General features: G+C 48.0%; 1 protein-coding gene across 2 annotated transcripts in view; it reads left to right on the forward strand.

Annotated features, from left to right (window-relative positions):
• Positions 1–23,652, forward strand: part of jag2b (jagged canonical Notch ligand 2b) — a 43,290-nt gene that overhangs the window by 16,828 nt on the left and 2,810 nt on the right. The window contains exons 3-25 of one of the 2 annotated variants that reach the window (XM_035617945.2): positions 2,076–2,130; positions 5,702–5,959; positions 7,029–7,089; positions 9,368–9,498; positions 10,977–11,096; positions 11,441–11,554; positions 11,719–11,832; positions 13,827–13,940; positions 14,330–14,376; positions 14,470–14,643; positions 17,230–17,392; positions 17,485–17,646; positions 18,094–18,207; positions 18,298–18,411; positions 18,625–18,738; positions 18,889–19,005; positions 19,414–19,441; positions 19,992–20,077; positions 21,153–21,266; positions 21,391–21,506; positions 22,110–22,391; positions 22,515–22,646; positions 23,381–23,531. In XM_035617945.2, the coding sequence (XP_035473838.2) occupies positions 2,076–2,130; positions 5,702–5,959; positions 7,029–7,089; positions 9,368–9,498; positions 10,977–11,096; positions 11,441–11,554; positions 11,719–11,832; positions 13,827–13,940; positions 14,330–14,376; positions 14,470–14,643; positions 17,230–17,392; positions 17,485–17,646; positions 18,094–18,207; positions 18,298–18,411; positions 18,625–18,738; positions 18,889–19,005; positions 19,414–19,441; positions 19,992–20,077; positions 21,153–21,266; positions 21,391–21,506; positions 22,110–22,391; positions 22,515–22,646; positions 23,381–23,531 (2,881 nt within the window). The remainder of the gene's footprint in view (positions 1–2,075; positions 2,131–5,701; positions 5,960–7,028; positions 7,090–9,367; positions 9,499–10,976; positions 11,097–11,440; positions 11,555–11,718; positions 11,833–13,826; positions 13,941–14,329; positions 14,377–14,469; positions 14,644–17,229; positions 17,393–17,484; positions 17,647–18,093; positions 18,208–18,297; positions 18,412–18,624; positions 18,739–18,888; positions 19,006–19,413; positions 19,442–19,991; positions 20,078–21,152; positions 21,267–21,390; positions 21,507–22,109; positions 22,392–22,514; positions 22,647–23,380; positions 23,532–23,652) is intronic. The other variant, XM_047328713.1, reaches the window with a different exon arrangement.

Here is a 23,652-nt window from a genome sequence, read left to right on the forward strand (position 1 = left end):
TCAAATTGTTCAGAACAAAAACGAGCAGAAAATTCTCACGTCACTCAAAATGTTCAGGAGTTTCGAACAATAAATACCTTATAGCCCAACTATATTGTCAAACTTGCTGTTCAATAATAATCAATTCATCAGGGCATCATTTTCTCTTATGCGGGTCGGCACTAAAGCACAACTTGGAGTGAAACCAGATAATCCCCTTAGCCACTGATTTACCTCACTGTCTGACAACCAAGGACAAAGCCAGGCAGAGTTCATCTCACACAGCTAATATTGGCAAAGTGACCTTCTTAATGGATATCATTACCTGACGAGGCTTTACTTTTCCTAAAAACATGATGGAAAAAAACAAAATTACATGTTTTTAATGCACATTGATTGCGTTAGAGGAAATTGATTTCTATTCGAGGAATAAGGGTCTTAGTGGTGGGCTGTCAGAGAACACAAGGTGTAGATGGTAAGAACGTAAACCCTCGTGTCTGGGTCTCGGTAAGATCCAGGATTGCGAAGCACAATGTGCCGCCACCAACCGTTTAGCATATAAACACTCAAGTTTAGATATGCTCCCTTCAAATGGAACTCGTGTGCGGTTACGACATGGGAAGTTGTGTACAGTACACCGTTTACTTAGCTTACAGACACGAGCAGTGGTATCAATCTTCTTATATAAACTGGCAAGAAAGTAAACAAGCATATTTTTCTAAATGTTGAACTGCTCCAGGAAGACAAGTCCAATAAACCAACGGAGACCGCAGCCATATGCCAGCGAGGTCTAACAGACAAATTAAGCCCGATTTAACTCAATATCAGTTGCCCCATATTTGATTTAGATTCAGGCAAAGTTGCGTTGTTGTTTTGGTGCGTGCGTGCGTGATTGATGGCGTGAATGATCAATCATCCGGCTTTGGGACGGACGATAGGTCGGATTCTCTGGCGTGTCCCGTTCCGCGGTCGGACAAAAGCAGCCGCTCCGTCAATGTCATTGCGGAGTGTTTTACACGTCGCGGCCAATTGGTCCCGAGTGATTCTGTTGTGATGTAAAAACTGAACTTCGCTGCAGAGCAGACCCGACCATCTGCAGCGCCGTCTCCTCCACGCGGCGTTCTCAGTGGAACCGTCAGCGCGGTCGAGGAAACGCTCGTCTCCGTTGAACAAAACGTGTTAGAAACCGCCAACGAGCCAAACAGTTCGGGGACGTTCCTCGTCTTGCAGCCACTGTACAGTGTGAGAATAAAAGTCTCAGCAAAGCTGATTAAAAAAACGTATATTGTAAGTTACAAATCATACAAGACTAACATCTGTGGCCTTTTTCTCAGTAGAAACTGCGTACATACATTGCTGCCCCGGTGGTGTCATACCTACCTGGCACCCTTTCCCCTTCCACGGCTCCGTCCCGCAGCTTCTCTTGGCCCCTCTCCACTGTTTTACTTACCGTATCTTGCTCTCATATCTCTGAATCGTTGGGTTTCATCGGCAGCGTAACTCAAGCGCGCCTCCGAGTAACGTGGCCGAGTCGCATACGAGCCTCTGTAGTTGCGATGAAATCGATTTTGCATCATCTCTCTCTCTCTCTCTCTCTCTCTCTCTCTCTCTCTCTCTCTCTCTCTCTCTCTGTGTCTGCTGTTTGTTGAAGAGTTGCATCACTAGAGTAGTGTACAGTGTAGACCCTGACATCTTTGTCTTATTTTAGCATTTGCTGGAATAACTATGAAAGCTGTTTATTTTTTTTTATATCTGGCCCAACATACAGTCACAACATGCAATGTGCAACTCTAATTTACTGGAAAAGTATTGATTTTTCTATTCCTGAGGAAGGTTTCCTCATTCCCATGTGGTGGGGTGAGAAGGTTTCATGCAGTGCTGCATTTCAGCAGCATAGTTTGTTCCCATCACCTTTCCTTTATGGCTGAAGTGTCACAGATGCTGGAGACGCAGCCAAATGAAATCAGCCAGTCGACAGCAGCATCGGGATGCACATAAATAAACAAACTGTTCTGACTTGTAGAGTGAACCTGAATGATATCTTGTCCATAATTTGACCTGATTATTAATTTGTTTCTACTTTCTTTTCTTTCCAGCGGACGTACACGTTGATCGTAGGGGCCTGGGACTGGGACAACACCACACGCAGCAGTAAGTCTAAACTTCACATAGAATACAGTACATGCTGTGATTTCTCTTGCCTGCAACGAGAAAAATGGATTTCAAAATCAAAGTATGAACTATGTTTTATTGCAGTATGTAGTATTAGAGCACAGATATATATATATATATATATATATGTATTTTAAAATACATTGGCCAAAATATGTACTGAGTGGGACATTTTACAGTTTAAAAAAATAAACTTTATAGCAGACAAATATTATTCCCAAAAAATGTTTCTTCTTACTTATCAGATGACACTGTAATAATAGACTGAAATATCTGTGATTTAAGTCACCGTCGACCTACTGTAAAGACATAAGTGCTATGATGACTGCTTTACTTCTATATCATGAGTGCATGAGCTGTCCTATTCAAGTTTTGCTTCTTAATATTTTAAAATTGTCCATTGATTCCTGCGTGAACACTGCAAAGGAGCACGTTGTAGGCATGTCGCACTGCGAGCCGCCGCCACTTAAGATGCCTCACATAGAATTCAAGCCTCGGTTCTTCTGAGCTCCGTTGGCTCTGGCGGTCGCTGCTGACCAGCTGTATCCTGTTTTCCTTTTGGTGATGTCCGCTGGGTTTGTCTCCCGTACAACCCCCTTTTTCCCGTCTAAGCAGTAGCTCAGTCTGGGAGGAAGAGGACCCACCGACGACTCAAAAAATGTCCGCATGAGTCGGATGCGGCTTTGATCCGCTGGAGACGGTGGCATTTTTCATGCCCCGCAAATACCTTTCCTGTGCATGCGCGTATGAGCGTGAATGTGTCTTCCATACACTCCACCATGCTGTCCCTTCCAGTCCAAGCTTGCGCCTTATTTATTTGAGGTCATCGCATCCTGTTTTGTCCATCACATCAAAGGCATTTCCACTTGCGCAGTCGGACAATGGGGAAGAAATAGATTTTGACATCACAGCTCTTTTATTAGACCGTTGCGCTCCTTGTGTAGTCTCCTGTTCCTACAGTAATTGTGTACATTCACAGTAATTACTTCCGTTGTTTCTGGTTGATACAAGGCCTGAACGTTGCCTGTTCCAATTGATTTCCTGCCAGCCAGGAGCACTTTAGTCTCAAAGCCAAACGGCTTTAACGAAGCAAAATAGACGCGTTTCTCACTCATTTGGCACTTCAGAATGGATTCCTTTCATTGAGATGAGAGCAAAGTCAATTTTTCAATTTAACGCTCAACATGTTGGAATTTGACCTTTCGGTAAAAGTCTTTTAGAGTTCTCTGTGGCATGATTTTCCTGCCTGCTCTCGGGTCCCAGAGACGTCGGCCGACTCCAACCTTAATGTCATGGGTTGAAGAAAACACAGAGGTCTGTTCAACCCTCCGCTGGAGACGACGAGGGAATCTCTGCTTGTAGTGGGAAAACTTCGGAAAAAGGTCACAGCGAGTTGCAGTTTGCGTCTGTGGCCTTTGCCCGGCAGACGTGCCGAGCAGGTACAAGTGCTCACGCAACTCTGTTCGGTTCCGTGCTATTCTAGGTTCGGTGCAAAGTTGGACCAACTGTAAAATCAGCACCAATTCCACTTTGCATACAGTTTCTGTGTCAATGTCTTTAGGAAATTCAATGTATCAGCTGTCAGTTACATTGATTTAGTAACAACAGGCTGACTGACGTCCGTAATACCACAGCAATCTTGGTCCTTGGGTTACCTTGCATTACAATGAACATAACCTGTTTCATTCAGGTAGATGTAGAGATTTTGAATTTGGAAAGGAGACACGACTGGATTCGTGACCAGGAATTCAGCGTTGGCAGAGACTCTGAATCCGTAACAAGCCACAGGTATTTGACCACCCTCTGTAAGATGGCATAGCAATAAACACCCAAGTTGTCTCTGGTGCACCCAAAAGACATAAGTGGAGTCAAACGTGGAAATGCACAGCGTGTATCTTTTGAGTTCTCCAGCCTGAGTCAGCAGCAAGCTCATGTCTCGTCCTACGTAGGAGATTCCTCTCCTCCGGCGTCATGTCGTCCGACGTGCCTCTCGCTCCCCTTCCCCCTGTGTTCTCAGGAAAAGCGGGCCGGCTGTTTTCCTTGTGTTTATCGAGCAGGAAGTGGAGTGGACTGGGCGGCCGGGCGCAGTGTTTAGACACCGAGGTTGCAGAGCCCGGCTCGGGCCCGGGGCCCATTGTTCTCTATCTGGCAACTGTTATTTCTGTTATTGTTGCTTAATTCTGTCCCGACATTGTGTCAGTCCCCCAGCAGAGGAAGGTGTGTGTGTGTGTGTGTGTGTGTGTGTGTGTGTGTGTGTGTGTGTGTGTGTGTGTGTGTGTGTGTGTGTGTGTGTGTGTGTGTGTGTGTGTGTGTGTGTGTGTGTGTGTGTGTGTGTGTGTGTGTGTGTGTGTGTGTGTGTGTGTGTGTGTGTGTGTGTGTGTGTGTGTGTGTGTGTCCGTTCCTGCTTCCTCACTTCAAAATGTCTATGGTGCATTGCGGTCCAAAGCCATGGAGAAAAAAGGAAATCACAGACCCCCTATTTCCACAGAGATTGTTTGCCAGCTTTCGATCCCACTGTGATAAAGATTGCTTTCTTTTCTGGAGGCTGGCGCTGCAGCGAAGCCCCCGCGGGGGCAAACAGTGTTTAACGCGAGGTGTTGCCTACGTGCTGGAGGCCAAACGGCAGCGTCCCCCTCCACATGACAGTGCACACACACACACACACACACACACACACACACACACACACACACACACACACACACACACACACACACACACACGGGGAGATCAGAGGCACTGGTGATGTGTGCCGTCACCAGAAAATTGATCAATTTGCAGACGATGAATTTCAATCGCGTACTTAAAATTCAGTGGGTACTTTCCACACGTACACACTGTGATGTAAAAGCATCTGTCTCCTGAATAACAATGCGCTGCGTCTTTCCTGTGGGAGAAGGGACTTCACATCAGAGTAAAGTGGATTTTCACATCGCTCTCCACTCTCTGTGTTTCAGATAACACACGTCACCTCCCCTAATGCAGTGGCCCCCGGGGGCCGTCTTAGTTGTGTTGGACTGTTTTTCAACCGTTGAATTCGGCAACTGTGTTCACCGATTACGTCAACTTGAAGTGTCATTTCTCTTTATTTTCTTTATGGACTACACATATTCACTTGGTTCACTTTCCCAGAGTTAGATGAGAGGGTTGGCATCCATGTCTTGTATGTGAGCTTAGCTTAGCTTAACATAAATACTGGAAGCATAGGGTGGGGGTTGATACTTCTTTTCCCCCCCTACAAACTTATCTTATATAATTTACATAAAAACACTAATATTGAAGTACATTGAATATTGAGACTGGGGTTTTCAGTAACGTCCTGAAGTTGTGTTGTCCCATTGGGGTTGCCAGGCAACCAGCTGGGCTAATTGGTTGTTGACTGTCTCTCTATATGTCATTGGTTGTTGTTGCTATTCTCATAGTTCATTTATTTTTTTAATTGTTGGATTCAAACTATTTATTTAGAACAATTACACAGAAGAGAGAATATTTATTTGTTCTGTGGTCAAATCCGAATCCATCTTTACCTACATCTCTCTCTCTGTTCCAGACGACGAGGAGCTGCTGATCGAACGCAGCGCGCACACCGGCATGATCAACCCCGGCGACCCCTGGCAGACCATCCTGCACGACGGGCCCACGGCTCGCCTCAAGTACCGCATCCGGGTGCGCTGCGACGAAAACTACTACGGCAACAAGTGCAACAAGCTGTGCGTTCCCCGCGACGACTACTTTGGCCACTACCGCTGTGAGCCCTCGGGGGCTCAGGTGTGCCTGGACGGCTGGATGGGCCCAGACTGCTGCACAGGTGAGCTGGCAGCGGATCACAGAGATCGACGGGACTCGGCAGCTCCGTAATGTCTTCCCCCTAAGAAGAGAATAGAGAGAAAGGAAAGAGAGTAAAAACAATCCAAGGGAAGAACAGCTGTCAATTAATCTCTTTCAAAAGAAATCATAGCTGCTTATGTGTAGGGCCCAGAATTTGGTGCTACACCACTTCCTGCAGTTAATGTAAAGGATCCTGAAGGCGGTTCGATTTCATCCTTGTTTATATTCAGTCTGCCAAACCCATCCCATCCCATCGCAGACTGTGAGCTTCATTCTAGAGCTGCAGTGATCCATCAGTTAGTCAATTAGTTTCATGCAGAAGTGTCAAGTATCTGCTGGTTTCAGCTCCTCCAATGTGAAGGTTCGATCATTGCCTGTGTCGTATAGGATGGAAACCATATTCGTCAGTCAATATGAACATATCACCTAGTAGACTATCCAATTAACACTGATATTAATTGCAAGCCTACACTTAACTCCGTAGGGCGGCAAATAGATCAGATCGCTGTGGATTATTCGTTTCCTATTCAAATCTTAGATCAAATATTAGGGATTTTTAATATGAAGTGCGAATGAAAGCGCGTTGGAAGGATCCGCCTGCCCGTGTTAAAGCGTGTCAGCGGTCTGGGTCGTGTTTGTGGGTGGTGCTGCAGAGAGTGGGGGGCCCTCTGCAATAAATCACCCGGCTGACCTCAGAAGTCGAAGGGGTGAACGGAGGAGGGGAGCGCAGCAGGGGCTGGCTTGCTTTTTAAGAAGGGGGTGTAGTGTTGTACACGAAGGCCATAAAGTTGTCCCGTCCTCGGTCCCCCCCCCCCCCCCCCCCCCCCCCCCCCCCCACAACCCAGGTCGGGCTGCCATGAATTCTCACGTCTTGTCGCACTTGTTAGAAACATGGCAAACAAGCGAGCCGTCTCCTCCTCCACCCGACACCACCTTTTCCACGTCGTTGCCTCCCTTCCGCTGCTCCCCTTCAAGAATATGTATTTACGAGATGAAATGTAACAACACATAAATGCCTCTCTGTCTCTCTCTCTCTCTCTGTCTTCCAGCGATCTGCAAACAAGGCTGCAACCTGTTACATGGCTCCTGCTCCGTCCCCGGGGAATGCATGTAAGATTAGCAGGGATATATCTGTGTCTTTCAAACGGAGAGAGAAATGTGTCTTGTTCAAAGTTTTTTTTTTTTCTTTTGTTGTCAGTGAACATTTGGTTTCTGTAACAACTGAAAAATACAACTTTTGATGTTCGGGGTAATGGTGTAATCTGATTGCCGCCGGAGATTCATTGTTAGATGCCAAACTAACTGAGGCACCTTCGCTTGTCGCGGCCTGCTGTGTTTTTTTTTTTGTGCGCCAGCCTTTTTCTTTTCCCTCGCGGGCATCTCCACTTCAGTTCAAAGGAAAAGGGCAACGCCGCGGCCGCCTCCTTGTATTTTTAGCCACTCGAAATCCTCCACAGAATACCAAGCATCTCATCTGCGCGGCTCGGGCCTCGTCGGCCGCGTGTGAATTTTGACCACTGTAAACGTGCCGGGAATGGTCACGTCCTCCTCCCCATCCGCATTGCAGTCCCCCCCTTGAAGGGCAGGGGGGGGGCGGAGGAGGAAACGAATATCCCACTGTGTGATGTACGTTTCCCGATGTGGAAGCGGGAGTTAGATAGAGCGACGCAGATTGGCCCCCAGTTGCTCAACGCTTTCAGGATGTGGCACATCCCGTCGTCATTTGTAACCCACCCCGCCCCCCTCCTCCTCCTCCTCCTCCTCCTCCTCCTCCTCCAGCTCCCACCTGCCGGATGCAAAGAGACACTTGCCTCCAATTATGACCAGCGTTAGGAAACTTTTACGCCGTGTGTCCACCTCGGCTACGTCCTTAGACCAGTGAGCAGACAGACAACGGAAGGGAAGCACCTTAATCTGATGAAATGCCAAGTTCCAGTCAACAGGAAAAAAAAAAGTGACACGAACGCAGGAGCAGCAGTAAAGACTCTTCCTGCAGTGGCATGAATTTAATGAGGCTTCAGGTCACAGAAGGCTGGCATTTAATCCTCTGCCATCTGCTTTCATTCTCTCTCTTTGCGTTTATGGGCTTTGCCCCGTTCGCCACTGAGCTTTTGGCAAAACACAAAAGCTGGTACGTGCCTGTCGTTCCCTAATGTGCACGGAGCGGTTCTTTTTAAAAAAAAAATTTATTAGCACACATTCGACTTGTTCTGGCGTATTCGCCGGGGGCACAAGGAGCGCCGTGCCTCGACATGTACCTGCGAGGCTTTTGAAGGGTAGCCGCGATACGGACGTGACTCCTCCGGGCTTAAAAAGGAAGTGGCCGGATTTCCCTTCTTTCCGAAAGGTCCCTGGGTGCGTTGTGGCCACGGCGCTGTCCGACTTCTCCGGGGGGGCCAATGGTGCACGGGGGGGAAGGAGCGTGACAAGAATTTCCCCGCCGCCCCTCCACACTGCGGCCCCGGGCAACGGCGGCGATCTCTCCGCCAGGGCCCCGTCTCGCGGACAGGGAGGCAGCGGTGCCGTCTGCCGGAGGACTCAAAATAGCAGTCAATTGACAAGACAGCTGGCTCGACGACACCTCGGCCTCGGAATAGCCGATCGCTGTCATGAAGTCCCAGACTCTAACCCGAAAGCACGGGAGCCGCTGGAAGTATTCTTAACCCCTCCTGCCCCGGAATGTCACCCTCCACCAAGATTAGTTGGCAGCAGGCCTTTGGGACGGGCTGACGAAGGAGGCAGGTAGAATATTAGGTGCACTTCCCCACCGGGATCGCTTTTATTTTCCCCCTTTGTCCCTTTCCGCATATTTGGTTTCTCTCGAATCAGGACATCTCTCACAGATTTCTATTAAAATGTTGTTGTTTTTTTTTTCTCAGAAGGGTTTGAACAAACCCATTTAGACCTTTTAGATCTTTTATGTTTCACTGATTTCTTGAGGTCACATCTTCACCAGCAGCAGAAATTCGTCGATGTTGTTTGTTTGTTTTCCTTTTCAGTAGAATTTTTTTTTTTTTTTTTTTTTATCGGACTAAAATATAAATCATGTTTCTGACCCTTTGACACCATCTTGAAGTGAAATAAAGTGAGAAAGTAGATGTTTTCTTCAAGGAATCGACTGCAATGAAGAGGCACATTTTAATACGTCCTCTGAACAGTGATGAACTTATTCAATCGAAACACTCTTAAAAATGAATACATAAATAACAGCGATGGCCGTCACGTTTTACATTTGTCTAATCTGCAATTTGGCGATTGATCATGCACGAGCAGTGCAAAGAAAACACGAGATAAGACGGCAGCTGGCGAAGGGGAACAGAAACGGATGTTTTCCACGGAGCAGGTAAATGATTGATGGTGACCCTTTTTGGCATCTGCGTTCCGACAGGTGTAACTACGGCTGGCAGGGCCAATTCTGTGACGAATGTGAGCTGTTTCCTGGATGCGTCCACGGGACCTGCAACATCCCCTGGCAGTGCAGCTGCGAGAGGAACTGGGGCGGCCTGCTGTGCGATAAAGGTACGAATGTATTCTTTATTCTTCCGTGGAAGTTCGTACCCTTCCACACAAAGCGCTGGCGCAGTCCTCACTTTTCATCCGGCACGTCCCCTCCAGCTACACTTTGCCAGGAGTTGATGAGTCACAAGCAAAAGCAACCTACTCGGAAGTGGAGCTGTGAGACAAATACCTTTTGAGGAAGAAATATGTCAACGTGCAAAATGCTGTAAGTCCAATGATGCCCGAGGGATGATTAGACGATAAGTCAAAGAATCAAGGTGCTGGATTGACATTAATTAGAAAGTGTTTTGATTATCAATTCATTCTAAATTGTAAAAATTACAAACTTTGCCCCTTTGCAGCTTCAATGATGGTAAACTGAATATTTTGGAAAAACGGTCCGACAGCTGTAGCAATTTAGCAAGCTGGCGCCGTTGGCTTTGGTGCATTCTCCGTAATGTTTAATATTTTATAGACCACATAACGCATATCGTCATTACATATTTGGGTGTCATTCACCGGAATAATGGCGCGGGATGCGTCTATACGTGTAGCCAAGAAGACCTTCATTGCGACGGTCTGAATTCTCTCGGAGAAGAACAGCAGCTGGATAGTTTTACTGCCCCGTGTGATCTGAGCAGCAGCGGGGACACTCGATCCCCCCACCCCCCCTGTCACCGAGGAGCTCCTCGGGGGATGACAAACGGGTCCTGAGATCCCGAGTGGAGACGGATCCCTGCTCATTTATTTACCGGCCCTTCGGGGTGACCTGGCCTTTGGCCTGAGGATGGCGTGCAGGAATCAGATACATGGAACAACACTGCGGATAATGAGGACGAGAGAGGAGGCAAAATAAATAGATGGTTTAATGCTAATATTTCTCTGTGTGTTTACACATACGACGGGAGGAGAGACTGGAAACACAGTGCAGAGATCCAATTAGACAAGTCCGAAGGCGCACGGTCGCTGCTGACGCTGGAAGTTCGCTGTGGATTAGTTTCTCATCCCAAGGAACGGTGATGGCACTTAATTGCCCAAGCAGCAAAAATAGCAGTGCTCCTTTTCTTTTGAGTCGTCGCCTCGGATGATCCTTCCTGCCTTCTGAGCAGATTGAATGCACACGTCTTTAGCGGCTCCAGCTCCCGACTCCCTCTCAAATTGCCATGTGAAGTGCGAATGAAACGCTTTTGAGGCACGAGAGACGGATGCAGACTCTCAACGTTCATCGGCAAGCCTAGCTTTAGTTCTCTCTTAAGGGGTCAAACCTTTGCAATCAGTAAAGTTTACCGACTGTAGACTGTCGCCATGCGTTGTTGAGACTTTTAACCGGCGCAGCTGTCTGCCCGCTGCTGCTGCTGTTGCTTCTTTCGCCTCCTGCAACTTTGAGCCCAACACAGATTGTAGATCTTGTTTAGGTGGCTCCAGGTATAATACTGATCACTGTGCTTTCGTGTTTTGAAATGTGTCTTTGTCCCTGGTCTCGCTCTCTCTCCCTCCAGATCTGAATTACTGCGGTCGCCACCAGCCGTGTGTCAACGGAGGAACCTGCATGAACACCGAACCGGACGAGTACCACTGCGCCTGTCCACAGGGCTTCTCTGGCAAGACCTGTCAGATAGGTGAGGGAGAGAACGCGCACTAGAACCTGCACCGATGTCCTTCGCCGTGGACCGGGAGACACTTAGTATGTCCCGCTTCAGACCTCTTGTTCTACCAGGTTCAAGTCTGGAACGGTGTTTCCTGCAGAGTAAATTGGACAATAAATGAAAGAAAACAAAGAGAAGTGCAGGAATAGAATACAACAGAATAAATATACAATGGAATATATCGAGAAAACCCGTGGGTCTCCAGTTTAACCATAAAAAAAAATAATGTCCGTGGCGGGGGGAACACTTGGTGTTCAAGGGGCAAACGAGAAGTTTTCCTTTTCATTCTGTGACCACGTCCTCCCTCTTCCAATCAGCCGAGCACGCCTGCGTGTCCGACCCCTGCGCCAACGGTGGCACGTGCCACGAGGTCGCCCCCGGGTTCGAGTGCCAGTGTCCGCCGGGCTGGGAGGGTCCGACCTGTGCCGACAGTGAGTCGCTCCGCTACTTCCATGTCATCCCCCTGCCTCGCATGTCCTGTTTTTTCCTCCCGCACCTTCTGAATATGACTCTCGTCGAGCGGCCGCCGGCCTTCAGTTAACACGTCGTAGTGTTTTTGACGGGTGAACAGCGCGTTTTGACATTTTGCCTCCAGATTTGGACGAGTGTGCGTCGAGTCCATGTGCTCGCGGTGGAACCTGCATCGATAAGGAGGACGGCTTCGAGTGCGTGTGCCCCCCACAGTGGGAGGGGAAGACCTGCCAGATCGGTGAGTTTTCAATCGTCGGCGTGCACTCACACACACACACACACACGCGCGTGTAGATATTGTTTTTAGGATTTGTGTGCGTCCATTTTTTCCCCCTGTTTTTTCAGTTTCCTAAAATAGACGCCTCCTCGCTCGCTGTCCGGGATAACTGTGTTATGGGATTAAAAATTGAAAACCAGCCGACCTGAGCCCCCGTGGCCAGACGGCACATTTTCAATATCCTGGACGAGCCAGCAACCGCCCCACAGCTCAGGGTGTTCTTTTTCTTTTTCTCAATGACTTTACGAGCCACTCGCGAGCGTGTCTATATCCGGCTGTTTGTTTGTCGCCGGCGGTGGCACTCCATTCCATATCGCTCACATCCCAGCAGGCGGACGTGACCAACACGAAGCCAGGAAATGGATTACAACCGGTAAACAAAGTTAGGGAGTGTGTGTGTGTGTGTGTGTGTGTGTGTGTGTGTGTGTGTGTGTGTGTGTGTGTGTGTGTGTGTGTGTGTGTGTGTGTGTGTGTGTGTGTGTGTGTGTGTGTGTGTGTGTGTGTGTGTGTGTGTGTGTGTGTGTGTGTGTGTGTGTGTGTGTGTGAGTGAGAGAGACGGGGGGGGGGGGGTGGGAGGATAGAAAAGAGATCCAAAGAGTTCAGTGTCATCTTTCCATCTCAGTTTACAGGCAGCTATTGGCCTCCTGTCGTACCTGGCGAAGTGTGTGTGTGTGTGTGTGTGTGTGTGTGTGTGTGTGTGTGTGTGTGTGTGTGTGTGTGTGTGTGTGTGTGTGTGTGTGTGTGTGTGTGTGTGTGTGTGTGTGTGTGTGTGTGTGTGTGTGTGTGTGTGTGTGTGTGTGTGTGTGTGTGTGTGTGTGTGTGTGTGTGTGTGTGTGTGTGTGTGTGGCGCGTGTAGGATTTCACAAAGAAGACAGGTGCGTGAGTGAACACAGCAGGAATCCCTGTGGAGTCGTCCGTCCCCCCAAACCCGTTGAATATTTGAGCAGCAGTGCTTTTCTTTGGTTTGCCCCAAGCTAATATGTTTTAGTTTTTTAAAACGAGAACCATCTCCGTCCAGACGAGCGTTTTTTCACTGCTTATCAGATGCGACCTCCATCCATACTAACCACGACGCTTGACAACACGCATCATGTGACCATCCAGGGACGCGTCAGGCGCTCGTGTTGCCACAGCTTTTATAAAAGGCAGAATTTAATGGCACCAACAGCTGCTCGCAATGAACAATAAGGTTTGGCAAAACGCCTGTGATTCATTATCCATGTTGAACGCGCCACCGGTACATTAACTGGGGGCTGATGCCATTTGTATTCATCCAGTAAAGCATCAGGTGATGAATCAGAGAAAGGGAAACGCTGAGACCCAATCAATAATATGAACATGGGCGCGTCTGTGTCATCGTTTCTCATCCAGATGAAAATGTGTCCGTGGAGTTTTCAGAAACGGGGCCAGCAGCGTTTCCAAAAGTCTCCGTTTTAGGGGATCGAAAACTCAAAACTGCGCTTTGAAATTAAAACGTATTAATCTGGATATAGTCTATGTTGTAACGCTTTTGATGTTTTCAGAGGGGACAGAGGAAACTAGTGTTTTCATTTTTTTTTTAATGTCAACTACCGTTTCCCAGAGACTTTTCGGAATCTGTGGTTGAGTAAGTTGATAACATGGCTCATATCGATTCATATTGTACTAGAAGGATGAAAAATATAGATACCATTAAAATATATCATCATGTTGTCAGCTTGATTTCTATGGACAATTTTGTCTGGGTTTTTTTTATTATTGATTAACAGACAATATTATGATGAACTGTATATTCATTGGTTTTGAAATATAAAATGGCTAAAAAGGTTTTTATACATGATGCCTTTTTCAAAAAAGGCATCATCTTTTTTGTATTCTCGAGGCTTCAGTAGCTGAGTTTCTGGTCTTTTTTTTCCCCCCGTTCTCCCTCGGTTCGTTTCATTTGATGGACTTGGGGTCTCCTCCTGCCTTCACAGATGCAAATGAGTGTGCGGGAAGCCCCTGTGTGAACGCTTACTCTTGCAAAAATTTGATTGGCGGATATCACTGCAACTGTTTTCGGGAGTGGTCTGGACAAAACTGTGACATCAGTCAGTATTTCCCCTTTAAAGTCACTTCTCAATTTTCCCTTTTCCTTCCGCTGGCTTCCCTCTTCCTCTCACTTCCTGGACACACAGTGTATTTTAGCATCACTTTTCCCCCACACGTGGTAGCCAAGACGCTCTTACCTCGTCTTGGCAAACCGAAGCTCCCGGCCTCTGCCGTCATGACTGAACTTGCATGCCCATGTTCCTCTCTCTGGATCCGCTGCATGCCCAGTTCACAATCTACAAGGTCTATGATGGTGTCACTAGTTATTCCTTTTCCACACTTTCACTCAATCTGTGCACATCCCACATAATAATGGATTAGGTGGACAAGTGATTAATTCCCATGTGGACGTCTTAAATAATGAAATATAATGTGTCCTCTTCATCAGACATCAATGGCTGCCATGGCCAGTGCCGGAATGGAGCCACATGCAAGGTATGGACGATTTCATTTTAACATTCGATATGAGCTCAGGATGTGAGTTGCGCTCTTTGACTCTTTAGTTTCCTCTCTGTTTTCTTTCTTCAGGACGGCGCGAGGGGCTACCACTGCCAGTGTGCCGCGGGCTTCGTGGGCACTCACTGTGAAATCCAGAGGAACAAATGCGACAGCAGGCCGTGCCTGAACGGCGGCAGGTGCCACCCGGTGTTGGGCGGCTTCGTGTGCGAATGCCCACCGGAGTTTGCTGGACAGCTGTGCGAGGTGAGTGTCATGTTCCACACGTCCCAGCATTAGACGGTCACTGAGCGATGGAGCGAGAAGCGTACGAGGCGGCGGCGGCGGCGGCGGCGGCGGCGGCCCACGGGATTAAAGCGGGGGACACATTAGACGTCTAGCACCTTCTGGGCTGGCGCATGGAAAGCAGGAACCAGGAATCAGGTAAGCCTTTGGGAATCTGTCCTGCAGGTCTGAACTGATATACAAGTCTGCAGCATCTGACTCTGTTTCCCGGGCAAATGTCACACCACAGGTTCAGGCTACACAGCTTTTGCGGTGTCAGTAGGTGGATTAGGAGACCCAGAGCAATTTCAAATACAATATAGCTGCTGAGGTGAAAAAGCATTGGTAATGATTTGACAGGCAGTTGGATTCAAAGAAAATATAAGTCACTTTGCACGGACTATAGTAGCCATTACAACTCTGTCATCTCAGCCAACTGTCCACGTGCCAAATCATCACCGTTGTTGCCTGAAAGTCGTATAATACTACGTTCCAATCCATCGAGCCGGAACCCGGCTTTGTTTGCAAATGTTTTCCGTGCTGACAGTACATGTCAGTGTCCCTCACATAGCCCTTTATGTTTGAAGTTTGCGTTTGAAGCTAAAGTAGGTTAGCGGCGAGGAAACCGACACTTCGCCGCGTCCCCCGGGCCCTGAATGGAGGACATTGCTGGTCAGGAGCCAATCCTGATTTAGCATCTCTCCTATAAATATGAGCCTCTCTGAATGAGGGGACGCTGGATTTCTGCCCCCGTACTACAGACCTCTGATGTCTGCCAGGACGCAGCCTGCATTCCTGCCCTGCAGTGTCGAAACTCGGACGCGTCTCTCTCTGATTTTGTCTCCGCATCCGTACACGTTCGATTATGTCACGGCGTCGAGCCGGTTGATTCATGTCTTCAGAAAACTCAAAGCCCGCTTCCTATTGCCAGTGGAAACGCTCAAGAACATTCATTCTCCGAGTAAACGTGTTTGTCTTCGTCAAGTGGGACCAATTTATTCATTTTAACACGTTCACAGAATAATTTCAGGGAGGCGGCCCCGAAAAAATCTTTGATTTAGATTCTTGTTGGTCCTCAGCTAATCTCTCCACCTCTTTCTCGCCAATCATTGGATGCAATGCCGTCAAATCTGGTTCAGACATTAATGTCCCCCTAAAGATCGAGTGTAATGAGCCTGTCATAATTTTTAATATTGACCGTTACTTGATGACCAAATAACCTGCAAAGCGCCGTTCATTCCAACGAGCCTCGGCTGCACTTTGTGTTGTGTTGTCGTCTGTGCGTTCTTCTGTCATGCAACGATCTTCCACCTCTTATCGCGGACAGTTGGTCTGCTCCATGTTGCGACCGATGTCTACCGCCAGCCATGTCCTTCTTTGATGACGCGTCCATGGTCGCAGCGGTTTTGGGGAAACGCAAAACCGATTTAAGAACCGGTTCCTTGTTGGTGGGAAGTGGCTGAGGATGAGATCTCGACTGCGGTTTTCCATGGTTGAGAATAACACTTCATGTTACAAGATTTTTTATTGTTGCGCGTGCAACATTGGTGGGTGCATTGCAAAATAGTTTGAACAAGGCACTTCAGATATACGACATACTGCAGGATTTATTTGCGTTTGACCCCAATTACGTTTTTGCGTGGAGTTCTCCCGCCACGAATAAATTCTCAACCTTTCTGCTACTGTGAAATGTGCTGAATATTTATAGACACTTGCCCTGGGGGGGGGGGGGGGCATGGATGATCCCCTGACCACACACATGCAAATAGTAAAGCAAAAATGTATCCGTCCCTGTCAGTTGGGGTAAAATAAACTGTGACCGCAGACTTCACCACCCCGTGTGTCCCACTCTCCACTCCCCTGTTCAGCACCTTAAATGGCAAAAAGGTTGCAACCCATCGTTTACGCCCTGTAAGCTTCTGTTTACATGAACCGAGCGATTTTCACTCCAACCTGCATGTCGCAGCATGCAGAAATGGTAAAAATATGACGCGGTGACCTCCGGTTCAGTTCTTTGTGGCATGGCAGATGATTTGTCTTTTATTGCCTTCGCTGTGGCTCTGCAGCATGTTGGTGCACAGAGCCGTGAAACCAAAAGCGCGGATTCCCCTTTGATGAGCTTAGGGGACGTTTCCCGAGGCTTACTTTGCTCTCGCGCCTTACCTTCTCGATCTAAGCCGCTCACCTACGCGGACTTTGGCCGCGCTTTCCCGTTTGGCCTCACCTGCTTAATTGTCTTAATAATCACCGAAAGTGCCGTTTCATGAAAGCGATGCTTAGTTAGTGTGGCGCCTCACCCCATGGCTACTGTCTTTACTCATAAGAGGTTTTCAGACGTGCACTTCCAGAGATTTCCCTGTTGCATCGTCACGTGGGCTCACTTGAACATTTACCGGAAATTGTTCCAGGGGGCTGGCAAGAGAATTCCGGAAAATGTCCGGAGCAAAATCATTACAACATTACATACGACCCCTCAGTGCGTGTCTGGCTTCTCACATTGCACACTTGGGCATTTGTACTCTGATTTGCATTTATTAAATGACTGTATGTGTTTTGTGATTTCCACAGATCCCCGGCTGGTCCCCCTCCGACGCCTGCGATCCGAACCCTTGTGAGAATGAGGCCAAGTGCCACAGCATTTACCAGGACTTCTACTGCGCGTGTCCAGAGGGCTACGAGGGGAAAACCTGCGAGCGGCTCAAGGAGAACTGCCGAACCGCCCCGTGTCAAGGTGACGGGATCCCCGTGCAGCATCATGGGTGTGAAGACTGCTGCGGTACACTGAAGAAAAAAGTCACTAACCCGCCTTTCACTTCCTCACAGTGATTGACAGCTGCACCGTTGCCGTAGCGACCAACGACTCGGCCGGAGTGCTTCGCATCTCCTCCAACGTCTGCGGCCCACGAGGACGGTGCATCAGCGGGCCGGCGGGCAACTTCACCTGCGTCTGCGATCCGGGTTTCAGCGGCATCTACTGTCACGAGAGTGAGTCGGGGCGGGATCGTAACCATGAAATCAAACCAAGACTGAAACGCATTTCAGTCATTCAGCTTCTGTATGCAAAAAAATATATTGTTTTGATAGAATTATGTAACTCAAATTAAATTTCTGTAATATTTTGTCCCATGAGACGACACAAATATCCTTAATTATTTTCCTTTGTTTTAACCCCTATTTAGCATTTGGTCATAGTTTTAAAATCATTGAGGGATGGCTTATAGCAAATTATGAAGTTTAAAAAGAATTTCATGTGAAATGTCCTACATATACTCAGTATGACACAGCTTTAAACATATCTAATCATTTACAATATAATCCCAGACATGAAATAAACCTGATAAAATCCTCATATTTTCTTACAAACTGCATAACAGTGTTTGAAACTCTTTATCCAGGGGCTTATATACTCAAAATTAAGTGTTTCTATTTCAGATATTAACGACTGCATCAACAACCCCTGCGGAAACGGAGGGACCTGCATCGATGGCGTGAACTCCTTTCAGTGCTTCTGTCCCGACGGCTGGGAGGGTCGACTCTGCGACCACAGTGAGTTCACGTGTCCTCCAGCGCACGGAGCATGTTTCTGTTTCCCCAAGCGGTGTGGCGTAACGACGTCTTCTTCCTGTCGCCCGACAGATGTCAACGAGTGCAGACACAACCCCTGTAAGAACGGCGGCCGCTGCGTCGACCTGGTGAACGACTTCTACTGCGAGTGCGCCGACAACTGGAAGGGCAAGACCTGCCATTCCCGTGAGTCCCGGCGACTCTGTGTTAATGTGTGTGTTTATGTTCGGAGCTGGCGCCGGCCCCAGCTCCACCATGCTTTACATCTCTGTGTGTTATGACAGCGGAGGCATGGCTTCGGCATGTCTTTCTTACTGCCAACGGTCTGTCTTGTCAGGCGGACGGGTCTCCCGGTGTTGGTGCAACATGCGATCTCAGTGTTTCTCTTTCAATCGCCAGGTGAGAGCCAGTGTGACGCAACCACCTGCAGCAACGGGGGCACCTGCTACGACCACGGCGACGCCTTCCGCTGCGCATGTCCACCCGGGTGGGGAGGGAACACCTGCAACACAGGTGAGGCGCCAGGATGACGTGTGTCACAGCTTTGAGGAACTTAGTCGACCATTGCTGGAATTTTTAAATCTTTGCGCAAACTTTTTTCGTTTTTGTAACCACTTGGTGCACCTCTGTGACCTTTGGCTCATCCTCTCTCTCCTTCCGCAGCAAAGAACAGCACATGCGCCTCCAGTCCTTGTTCCAACGGTGGAACCTGCGTGGGAGGAGGAGACACCTTCACCTGCATCTGCAAGGAGGGCTGGGAAGGCCCCGTCTGTGGCCAGAGTCAGTGCCTCTGCATCGCTCTTACACCAAAAATCCCAATGTTTTCAGTTGCAATATACTAGTTATGCATGATAAGGCTGACATGTGATGCAATGTAATGGATGCAATGTCGATATTTTTCGAGGTTCTGAACACGGAGGCCATTACTTCCTTAATTTTTTAAAACACATGCCAAAAGTCTCCAGCTGAGATGTGATGTGGTTTCTCCAATTAAATTTAGTACGAAATTTATTACAAAATGACTTGATTATATAAATATGACACATGATTAAGGTACAATAGGGAGATCAAACGTGATAAATAGTATAGAATACAGTATAGAATCAGGGAGATATTATGTAACTCGACACAAATATGCCACTGTATCAGCTCAACACTGAGCTTTCTTTCATTTCTTCTCTTCAACAGATACAAACGACTGCAACCCACACCCATGGTATGTCCCGTCCTTCCCAACCCACCCAAACAAATGTCCTTGCTCCCTCGCCCCCATGCTTCTCACAGACTTTGCATGCTGGAGGGGTGAAGGGCCGCGAAAAGCAGTGGAAGTTGTGCTTAAATCAAGCCTCAAAGAGGGCATCTCTCAGAGGAAAGAGGGGGGGGGGGGTCATATATATTGAATAGGACTGAGAGAGAGATTTTGGGGCGAGGGAGGGGAACAAGACTTCCACCTACCCCATGGTGAATGCAGGTGGGGGGAGGAGTGCTGCGTATCCATTCTTCCCGTGCGACCTGGGGGGGAGCTGGGCTTTGAGGAGGACTGGAAGAGAGGCAGGATGAGAGGAGGGGAGGGACTGGACACGCCTATTAGCATCTGAAAGGTGGAGGCTGGTATTGATGAGATGAATTGAGCCTTGTGACCCCCACCGAAAGAAAAACCCTGATGTGGCTTTGTTGCAGCTGGAAAGGATGTGGCTCTTGTTCGGCCTCATCTAATATATATATATATATATATATGTGTGTGGTTTTTTTATTTCCTTTCTCAGTTACAACGGCGGTATCTGTGTGGACGGAGTCAACTGGTTTCGGTGCGAGTGCGCTCCTGGCTTCGCCGGACCGGACTGCAGAATCAGTGAGTAGTGACATGACGTTTTTTTTTTTTTTTATCATATAAGATGCTCTATGATGCACCGCCTCTTTCATTTGCTAAGACCCTAATGTAGATCGTGGCACCTAGTACGATTAGGAGGATGGATAAATGGAGCGATGAAGGAACCGAGAAAGATGGTGGTGGGGGGGGGGGGGGGCCAGAAGGAGATGGACACTTTGACACCTAAATGCAAGACCGGGGCGCCGCCCTCTCCCTTTTTCCTCAGTCCTTTTAACGCCAAAGGGGTCAGAGGTCGTCCCTCCTCCATACTCACACGGGCACACAAACACACACTGAGGACAAATTACCCAGTGACCCTGAAATTCTTCTTCTCCGCTCCTTTGTCTCGGCCGGATAGCGTTCACCTTTGCTGTCAGGCTCGAATTTGCGAATTCTCCTCCAGCCCGTGTTCATGTGAAATCCGGATGACAATGGTCGGCCTCTCAGAGGTTGAGGTGGGGAGTCACAATTGATACACGTCTTTCAAAGAGGCTGGTCTAATGGCCGAGAGGTTGATCATTAAACATGTGAACTATTTACCCATTGATAATGATTAAAATTTAATGTTTGGGGTCTCGATCAGCTGCTGTTTCCTCCAGGAGGCCATGCAATAAATTGGAGGGGTCATGGGTTGATTGACAGAAAAGGTCATGAGAGGAAAAGACACAATTGCATCACCAAATTTGGTTTATTCTTTTATTGCTTTAAAAAAAAGAAAAATCTGCGCTGTTTTCTACCTCGAAGACGACAATTCAAAAAATGAACGAAAAAACGACGAGAAAGGTGAACATTAATTTGTGGCTATGCTGCTCACATCTCATAAACCGCTGCAACCAGTGACAGCAAGAAGGGTTGAAGTCCTCGTAGCATTTCAGTTCAAATCAGCTCATTCCAAATGCCTCACGGCGATCTGCGGATTGTCGGGCAGCGACAGAGTCAATCCGCGCAAAATTTGTACGCGTCAAAAAAAAAACTGGTTGACAGTCAGAAAGCCTCAGAGTCCATCTGCCAAACTGCTCCACCGAGGGGAAATGTGACGCTCTCTTCCCCCCCGCAGACATCAACGAGTGCCAGTCTTCACCCTGTGCCTACGGAGCCACGTGTGTGGATGAGATCAACGGTTTCCGATGCATCTGTCCGCTTGGCCGAACAGGAGCCAGATGTCAAGAGTGTAAGTGGATCTTTGTGCTGCTGCTTACGCGTTCAAAAGACATAACCTACTCGTTAATCCGAGGTTTGTGTTCAGTTCGCGTGCTAAAAAAACCCTTTCGACGTGTCTCGTTCTGCGCGTGCAGTCATAGGCATTGGGAAGAATTGCCACTACGCCGGGCTGCAGTTTCCGCATGGCAGCCGCTGGGAGGAAGAGTGCAACAACTGCCACTGCATCAACGGCAACGTGGACTGTACGAAGGTAGCGCGGCCTTTTTCTAAACACACTTGCAATGACATATCTGCTCCTCTTTACTTTGCTCGGTTCATTGGCGTGCGTATGGGAAAGAACGAAAAAAAACTACAACAACCATTTTACAGTGCTCGGATGGAGAATCACATTAAAACTAAAACCAAGTTCTGCTTTTCTTTGTTTTACGAAAGTAAACTCATTTTTTAAGGGCTTTGGATCTTTGTTTTGACTAATTTGAAGACATTACCTCATGTGATTTTCTAGAAAAAACAATGACTAGGTCCTGAGAAGAAACAACACAATTGTTGTATCAAAATTGGTATATTATGTTGTTGTTTTTTCAAATCTTTGGGGCTTTCCCTGTGAAATACTGTCCAGTTTGACCTCTTGAGGACTATATTCACGGCTATTCAAAATAAAACAGTCCGAGAAAAGTGTTGGCACAGATTTAATCGAGGAAGAATGACCACAAGATGAGTCTGTAATGAAATAAACCATTAGTTGCAGCCGTAAATGAGATGTCACCGAGGCTTGCTGGTTGTAATGATGCATGGAACATGGAGGGCAATGTAAATATGAACGCTCTGTGGCGTCATGACCCCGCGACCCCAGGTGCTGTGCGGTCGTCGTCCGTGCCTGCTCCAGTCATCGGGTCCGGAGCAGCAGCAGCAGCAGCAGCAGCAGCGGCGGCGGCAGTCCTGCCCGGCCGGACGGGAGTGTCTGAAGCACAGCTACCTCACCTGCTTCTCGCCGCCTTGCCACCAGTGGGGGGTCTGCTCCATGGCCGGACCCTCGGCCCCACAAGTGACCACCAAGTGCCAGCCAAACGGCGGGCATTTGGACAACAGCTGTGTCCGCACAACGCTTGTTTTCAACAGAGGCCAAGTGCCACCAGTGAGTCACGCCTGCGCGAATAATACCGCCTCTTTTCAGGGGCACAGGCTTGATTGTCAAGTCGTGGCTCTGGTGGCGTTTTCTGATCAGCGCCGTCTTTTTTTTGTGTGTGTGCATACGCAGGGAACAACAGTGGAGAACATCTGCTACGAGCTGAGGTATCTCCCTGCCATCCGAAGTCTGGCAAAAGACCACGCCCTTGTGCTGCTCTGTGACGTCGCCCATTCGAATCGGGACGCTGTGGAGGTGGCTATAGTAAGTGAACCTACCACACTCAGATTCTGGCAAATGAGCTTGTTGGATGTCTATTGTGTGCAGCATGATAATCTTTGGCCCCATTGCAGCCAGGAAACACAGCGTTGGCGGTCATCAGTTCTTATCTGGCACAGAGTGAGTCGGTTGGCACCCAAATACCCCGAACAACTGCTGCTCTGTAGTTTGTTGTTCGAGACAGTCGAGCGTACAATTGCTCTCGCAACCTGTTGCAGTAAATCAAACTTTGACCGGTCACTTTGCCAGAAGTGTGGGTTAATGATGCATGACACATGATGTGTTTGGAAGATGTTCAGTCCTTGAATTAGGTTAAAGGATTAGTTTGGAATTATAGGAAACGGGCTTACTCTCACAATTATTCTCACTTTACAAGATGAAATGAATACGCTGATTTCACAAATAGCCAAATCCTGAATTCAACTTAATTATGTTTCACTTTGTCTAAACCTGCTTCCTTCGTTACTCATTCTAATTTGACTGTTTTATCTCTTATGTGACCTTATGTCCTTTTATTAAATCTGGTTTTACAACTGCTTTTTTTCCCTCTTTAGATAAAGTTTATTATTGTCGTTATATTACTTAGAATCTGAGTACATTACCTAGTCGTACGTCCTTTGAAAGCTGCAGTGACACATAAATAACGGTATAAAAAGAACCTTGGTTCGTGTCATTGGGCGGTTGTGTTTAACTTCCTTGTTCTCTGGTTTTGTTCTCAGTCTTTCCAGCCAGAAGATCTACAGGACCACAGTCTGATTCAGAAGGTTGCCAGCGCCATAGAGGGCACCTTGTCAAGGCGGCACAACAGCACTATAATGCTGGCGGTCACTGAGGTCAAAGTGGAGACGCAGGTCATGCCCCCCTCAGTGGGTGAGTAATAATTAACAAAGGTGTCCCACAAGGGTTTGTAATGGGCCCCCCCCCCCCCAGCTCCCGATTAATCCGCTGATTCCTCCGCGGTTGTCTTGAATTTTCTTTCTCCGTGTGCGTC

This window comes from Scophthalmus maximus, chromosome 18, assembly GCF_022379125.1.
Source record: "Scophthalmus maximus strain ysfricsl-2021 chromosome 18, ASM2237912v1, whole genome shotgun sequence".
NCBI classification, from domain to species: domain Eukaryota; kingdom Metazoa; phylum Chordata; class Actinopteri; order Pleuronectiformes; family Scophthalmidae; genus Scophthalmus; species Scophthalmus maximus.